Consider the following 7,500-nt stretch of genomic DNA (forward strand, 5'->3'; position numbering starts at 1 on the left):
AATACACAGTCCAAAGGTCAAACACGGGAATAACAAACACAGGGGAAAAATGCTCGGAAATGTCAGACAGGCTGAACAAGACTTTGCAGTGAGTGAGAGTGATTGTGGTGCTTATATGTGTGTGTAAATGAGGTGCAGGTGTGGCAAGGAAATTGGCTGATGAATGAGGTGCAGGTGTGTTAAGGTGATTGTGATGCAGTGACTCATGGGAGATGTAGTTCAGGTGTGGTGCAACAGTATGAGAGGTGCTAGTGTCCAAGTGATGATATGGTGACATCTGGTGGTTGATGGGTGGAATGGTCCTGAGTGGAGTGCCCTCTACTGAAGTTCATGGGCACTCCATCTAATGATCGTGACATTACTAGCATGATTTAACAAGTTGCTAGCCCATTTTAACATTTTGCTAACATGAAGTAACATGTTGCTACTATGTTTTTAGCAAGTTTAAGCATGTTGATAGCATGTTTTAACACATTGTTAACATGTTCTAGCATGTTGCTACCATGTTTTAGCACTTTGTAAGCATGTTTTACTAATTTGCTAGCATGTTTTAACATGTTCCTATCATGTTATAGCACATTGCTACCATGTTTTAGCACTTTGTTGGCATGTTTTACCATTTTGCTAGCATGATTGAACACATTCCTATCATGTTATAGCATGTTGCTACCATGTTTTAACATTTTTAGTAAGTTTTAACATGTTGTTAACAAGATTTAGCACATTGCTACCATGTTTTAGCACTTTGCAAGCATGTTTTACCATTTTGCTAGCATGATGTAACACATTCCTATCATGTTATAGCATGTTGCTACCATGTTTTACCATGTTACTTGCATGTTTTAGCTTGTTGTTAGCCATATTTAGCACATTGCTAACATGTTTTAGCATTTTGCTACCATGTTTTATAATTTTTAGCATGTTGTTAACAAGATTTAACACATTGCTGCAGGTTTAGCATTTTGTTTGCATGTTTTACCATTTTGCTAGCATGATTTAACACATTCCTATCATGTTATAGCGTGTTGCTACCATGTTTTACCATGTTACTTGCATGTTTTAGCTTGTTGTTAGCCATATTTAGCACATTGCTAACATGTTTTAGCATTTTGCTACCATGTTTTAAACCTTTGTTGGCATGTTTTAATATTTTGCTTGCGTAATTTAGTATGTTGATATAATAATTGAGCTGCTAATGTAATTTAACATGTTGCTAGCATGTTGTAAGATGCTGTTAACATGTTCCAGTATGTTGCTAGCATGATTTAACACATTGCTGTCATGTTTCAGCATGTTGCTAAAATGTTGCTAGCATGTTGTAGTATATAGTTATCATGATTTAACATACTGTTAACATGTTTTATCACATTGCTAGCATACTGTTAACATGTTAGCATGATTAGCACATTGCTAGCATTAATTGGCATTTTGATAGTATGATGTTAAGCATGTTTCTACCATGATTTATACATTGTTAGCATGATTTACCATGTTGCAAGCATGTTTTAGCATTTTGCTAGCATGATTATCATCTTTATATCATGATTTAGCATTTTACTAACATGACTATCACATTCCTAACATAATTAGCGTGCTGTTGACGTTTCCGACAGTTTTAGCATGTTGGTGGCATGTTGTTACCATGTTTCTAACTTGATTAGCACATTGGTATCTTGAATTAACATGCTGGTAGCATATTTTAGCATGTAGCTAGCATGATTAGCATGCAATCCAGCTCCTTTTGCTCATTCACAGTTTGAATGGAAATCGTTATCCATCTCTGCAGGAGGATTTACACACTTTCCCGCTGAAATCACACACATTCCTACTGAAGAATTAGCAATGTTAGCAATTAAGCAAACAGTAAAGAAATGATTTTCTGTGGTTTTGAAGCCTGTACTGTGGTTTACTCTGATGTGACTCGCGTCTGACCCGCTGTGACACGGGTTTCATTAGCGCTGAATGTTTTGGAGACAGAGAGCACTGCAGGAAATCTCTCCTTTCAACTGGGTTTGATTTTTTCTGACGCTCAACACCCGCATGGAGTTTGATGCTTTTGATTTTGGGTCTCACACACACACACACACACACACACACACACACACACACACACACACACGCATGTTTGTTTTTGTGTAAAGTGTGTTCATCCCATAGGTGTAATGGTTTTTATACTGCACAAACTGTATATTCTCTGGCCCTACACCAACCCTACACCTAACCCTAACCCTCACAGGAAACTTTGTGCATTTTTACTTTCTCAAAAAAACTCATTCTGTATGATTTATAAGCGTTTTGAAAAATGGGGACATGGGTTATGTCCTCATAAGTCACCCTCTCCTTGTAATACCTGTGTCATACCCATGACATTATACAGAGTTGTGTCCTGATATGACACAAAAACAAGAGCACACACACACACACACACACACACACACACACACACACACACACACACACACACAGATATAAGAAAGCAATAATAAGTGTGTGTGTGTGTGTGTGTCTGTGTGTACGTGTGTTCATTGTTCTAAACAATATTCTCACTCTGTCTGTGTTTTCCTGTTATATCTGATGGGGTGAAGAGGTCAAACCCAGAGGTGTGTTTTTGAGTTGTGTGTGTGTGTCTATTTCCGGGTTATGATGTTTCCATAGAGATGATTGACAGGGTCCGAGTGGCAGCTCCGACATCCCATAATTCCAGCCCACCTGGCTCTCTCTCTCTCTCACGTGTGTCTTTCCTGTCACTCTGCTCTTTACACAAAGTCAATGTCCTGCAGGAAACACAGGGTGTATTTGTGTTTGTGTGTAAAGATGAGCCATTTCCTTTCTAGTCTCCAGGTCACCATAAAGGCTTCCTCACACACACACACACACACACACACACACACACACTGAAGGAGCGTCACAGCCTGTGACTTCAGTCAAGTTTGTGTTTGCTCCTCATCATCATCTCTGTTATGTCGCAGTAAGTTTATTTTTCACTCTTTCAGACTTCATCTAGCTGACAGACATCATGAACACTGCTGTCTTAGGTTAAACCACACATAGGACACACCGGGGCTAGTTGTCACACAGGGAAGTTAACCCATTAATTTCCAGTAATGTCTACTAGTTTACTCTAGCGCTGGTTTCACATGTCAGGTTAGTTCTGCTGAAAAATAAATTTGAGTGGATTCTGTTCTTTGATCTATTTTACACTATCATATTTTTGTTGTTGTTGATTTTGACAGGGGCAAGTTGTCAATGTGTTAAATACATTGTAGAACCAATTACTTACAATTTTCGACGAATATTTTAGTTGTTTCATTAATTGTTTTGTTGTGTATAGTTTGCTGTAAAGTGGATCAGTGGGGTTTTCCATTACTCTGAACTTACCCGATATAATGTGATAACATCAAGGAACTAGTAGTTTTATTGTTGTTGTCAAGGTTTGTGTTTATGCAGAAATTCAGAAAGCACCCCACCCTTATTATCCATTACAGTAAACAGTGTGACAACTAGCCCCGGTCTTCTGTGCATGTGTAAGAGAGGAAGGAAAGGAAATGGTGTGTTTAAAGTCTTGTAACTGCTCACCTTTTTATTTTAGATTATCACTTCAGTAATCCTGCGTTGTGATACATTTAAATAAAAAAAATACAAACATTCAATTTCTTTAATAATGTGTGTGTGTGTGTGTGTGTGTGTTTGGTTCAGTTGTTTGAACATTTTGATGGTTGTTTCTTCCTAGTTGTTCTTGTATTTCTCTTGTTTTTTCTTTGTAAGATGTCAAAAAATCACAGCTTGCATTCATTTTTAAAGAATTATCCAAAATGTATGTTAATTTATGAAATAATTTATTGAGATAATAATTTTTGTTTTTGTTTTAATATAAACCATTAAGTAATATTAATGTTTAAAATACTGGAAATGTTTCAATGTTTATTTTTAATGTAGAAATAAAAATAAATAATATTGAAATGAGCATTATTGTAAAGTGCAACTGTTAATTGATTTTTAGCAGCATTATGAAAACTCTCTAGAAGTCAGTTTGCTTTTAATTTAATTAACAAGATCACATGTAATTAACTAATTCCCTGTGCATGATGTAATTGAGCTGGTTTCCCTGCACTTTCTTTATTTTGCAATGAATCTAAAGATATAGTTTTTATACTTATAATAAATTAATTTAAATCAATAGTTTTATAAACTGCAGCACTAGAGTTTTCATTCATGCTGAAAAACAAAACAAAAATAGTTTAGAAATAATTTTCACTTAGAAATTGCTAGTACACTTCACCGAAAATTAGAAATGGCATGTAATGCATTGAATTAAACATGAAATTTTAAATGAAAAAAACGGAAACATATTCTAATAATCTTCGTTCTATTTACAACTGCGAGAAATTCTGTTTATGTTCAATATATTTTGATATAATATAAAATATAAGAATGTAAATATATATGTATGTATTTTGAAAATATTTACTGTATGTGTGTGTATTTATATTTATACACATATATTATGTAAACAAAAACATTTATTTTGGATGTGATTTATCATGATTAATCATTTGACAGTAGTATCTTGATTAAAGAATGTCTAGATATTAGTAATAGAAAACAAGATGAAAATACTAGGCACTAATTCACTTTTTTGCAATGAATTAGAAATGTTTTTGAGGTAAAAGGGCCATTGGCTCTCTCAGATCTCAAATGAAACATGAGAGTTAAAGTGATTCTGACTCATTTTAAATTGAGTTTAAATTTTATATCCTCCAGAAAACTTCACATGAACTCCCGGACGCTTCATTTCACGCTGTACAGCATTGTTTAAAGTGTGTTGATGAACCTCCTCAGGGCCGTCACAGATGGCCTGTGTGTGTGTGTGTGTGTGTGTGAGATAGTGTATGTGTTTGTGTATTCATGCATGTGTGTGAGTGAGTGATAGTGTGCGTGTGACTGTGTGTGTGTATGCATGTGTGTGTGTGTGTGTGTGTGTTTGTGTATGCATGTGTGTGTGGTGTGATAGTGTGTGTGTGTGTGTGTGATAGTGTATGTGTTTGTGTATTTGTGCATGTGTGTGAGTGAGTGATAGTGTGCGTGTGACTGTGTGTGTGTATGCATGTGTGTGTGTGTGTGTGTGTGTTTGTGTATGCATGTGTGTGTGGTGTGATAGTGTGTGTGTGTGTGTGTGTGTGTTTGTGTATGCATGTGTGTGTGGTGTGATAGTGTGTGTGTGTGTGTGTGATAGTGTGTGTGTGTGTGAGATAGTGTATGTGTTTGTGTATTCATGCATGTGTGTGAGTGAGTGATAGTGTGCGTGTGACTGTGTGTGTGTATGCATGTGTGTGTGTGTGTGTGTGTGTTTGTGTATGCATGTGTGTGTGGTGTGATAGTGTGTGTGTGTGTGTGTGATAGTGTATGTGTTTGTGTATTTGTGCATGTGTGTGAGTGAATGATAGTGTGCGTGTGACTGTCTGTGTGTGTGTGTGTGGTGTGATAGTGTGTGTGTGTGTGTGTGTGTGTGTGTGTGTGATAGTGTATGTGTTTGTGTATTTGTGCATGTGTGTGTGTGTGTGTATTCATGCATGTGTGTGAGTGAATGATAGTGTGCGTGTGACTGTCTGTGTGTGTGTGTGTGGTGTGATAGTGTGTGTGTGTGTGTGTGTGATAGTGTGTGTGTGTTTGTGTATTTGTGCATGTGTGTGAGTGAATGATAGTGTGCGTGTGACTGTCTGTGTGTGTGTGTGTGTGTGTGTGTGTGATAGTGTGTGTGTGTGTGTGTGTGTATTCATGCATGTGTGTGAGTGAATGATAGTGTGCGTGTGCACCATAGGCAGTCTGCATGTTTGGAGAAGACGATGTCACCTTTATCCATAGCCTACTCTTTGAATGTGGTTGCAACTTGCATTGTCTTTATTGTCAGGTGAAACATAATAGGCTCTTTGTGAATATTTGGATGCTGTTGTTCTAATTAGTATTTGTCATTAAATAAAATAATCAAATGTGTGTGTGTGTGAGTGATTGTGTGTGTGTTTGTGCATGCATGTGTGTTCGTATGTGTGTTTTTCTGTGTGTGAGTATTTGTGTATGCATGCGTTTTTGTGTGTGTATGTGTGAGTATTTGTGTATGTGTGTTTGTGTGTGTGTATGCGTGATGTGTGTATGTGTGTGTTTGTATTAAGTGTTAAGGCCATACATCTGGTAAAATCCCCTCCCTGTCTTTCCTCCTTTGTGTTTTAATTTGCTCAGAACATGTCTTTATTTGCTCATGTGCCTGCTTGTGCGTGTGTGTGTGTGTGTGTGTGTGTGTGTGTGTGTGTGTGTTCCTGAGGGTAATGCCCTGTTGTAATTACCGGTTACTGTTCCTTTTCTCTCAACACACAGTCTTGATTAAACTCAGTGTTAAATGAAACTTCTGTGCCATTCTGATCAGGTAGTGACATGAATGAGTGTGTGTGTGTGTTTCTCTTGAGTGCTGTAAGCCTGTAAAGACGGATCATTGTGAAACATTGATCTAGATGTCGTCTGATTTAATAGCGCTCATGAGTTCCACCCAGACTCTTTCTGACAGGTATTGGCAGGTCATAAGTGCATCTGATTTTTAAGTGTCAGAATGCTGCTGGGTTTTACGTATCGAAATGAAATTGAACCCTGCAGGGAATCATTGATCATGTCTGTGTCACTTATATTCTGAGCCTTTTTTAGCCTCAGTGTGTCGGTCAAATAGAAGCGTTCCTCATCAGAATCAGTGTTTTGTTCCTATAGGGACCTTTGATCGATACTCACTGTGTGTGTGTGTGTGAACATTTAGGAACATACACAACTTTAAAGATGATTTTCTCAATATTTATATTTTGTTGCTCTCTCAGATTCCAGATTTTCTAATAGTTGTGTCTCAGACAAATATTGTCCTCCGAACAAACCACACGTCAATGGAGAGATGATTTATTCAGCTTCAGAGGATGCGTATAAAATCTGACCCTTGTGATTGGTTTTGTGGTCCAGGGTCACATGCTGAATATAATATGGAAATGTAAAGAGAGAAAGTGGGAGGGTTTTAGGACCCTGATGAGCATGAGATTCAGAGGCTTCTCCGGTCAACAGAGAGAGAGAGAGAGAGAGAGAGAGAGATACAGAGAGAGAGAGAGAGAGAGAGAGAGAGGGAGGACAGAAGAGCAGTGGTGCTGTGTGTGTGCTGTCAGTGTGTTCCCTGTTGAGGGCTCGAGCGCACAGCTCTGTGAGACTCGACACGAGTGTGTGTGTGTGTGTGTGTGTGTGTGTGCCGAGCTGTGACACACAGGAGGGAATGACATGAACGCTCATGAGAGGAAGCGAGGAAGAGACCTGTAAGCACTCGCTGCTGCTGCATGTTCACACACACACACACACACACACACACACACACACACACACACACACACACAGGAATAGAGATGGAGAAAGTGGAGCTTCAGGACTGTGTGTGTGTAAAAGACAGAAGTTGGACAGATGGATAAAACTGCTGCAGATTCTGAT

General features: G+C 38.1%; 1 protein-coding gene across 7 annotated transcripts in view; it reads left to right on the forward strand.

Annotated features, from left to right (window-relative positions):
* The window catches only part of LOC132107650 (cGMP-dependent 3',5'-cyclic phosphodiesterase), a 164,681-nt gene that overhangs the window by 42,075 nt on the left and 115,106 nt on the right, over positions 1-7,500 (forward strand). Inside the window, exon 1 of one of the 7 annotated variants that reach the window (XM_059513764.1) lies at positions 2,922-2,968. The exons of 3 other annotated variants lie outside the window; for them this stretch is intronic. Coding sequence is in view for 2 of the 4 variants with exons in the window: in XM_059513760.1 (XP_059369743.1) it covers positions 7,297-7,331 (35 nt within the window). In the remaining 2 variants the exon portion in view is untranslated. Of the gene's footprint in view, positions 1-2,921; positions 2,969-7,174; positions 7,332-7,500 lie in introns of those variants that run through there. 3 more of the 7 variants (XM_059513761.1, XM_059513760.1, XM_059513763.1) reach the window with 3 other exon arrangements.

Source organism: Carassius carassius, chromosome 28, assembly GCF_963082965.1.
Source record: "Carassius carassius chromosome 28, fCarCar2.1, whole genome shotgun sequence".
Taxonomy (NCBI): domain Eukaryota; kingdom Metazoa; phylum Chordata; class Actinopteri; order Cypriniformes; family Cyprinidae; genus Carassius; species Carassius carassius.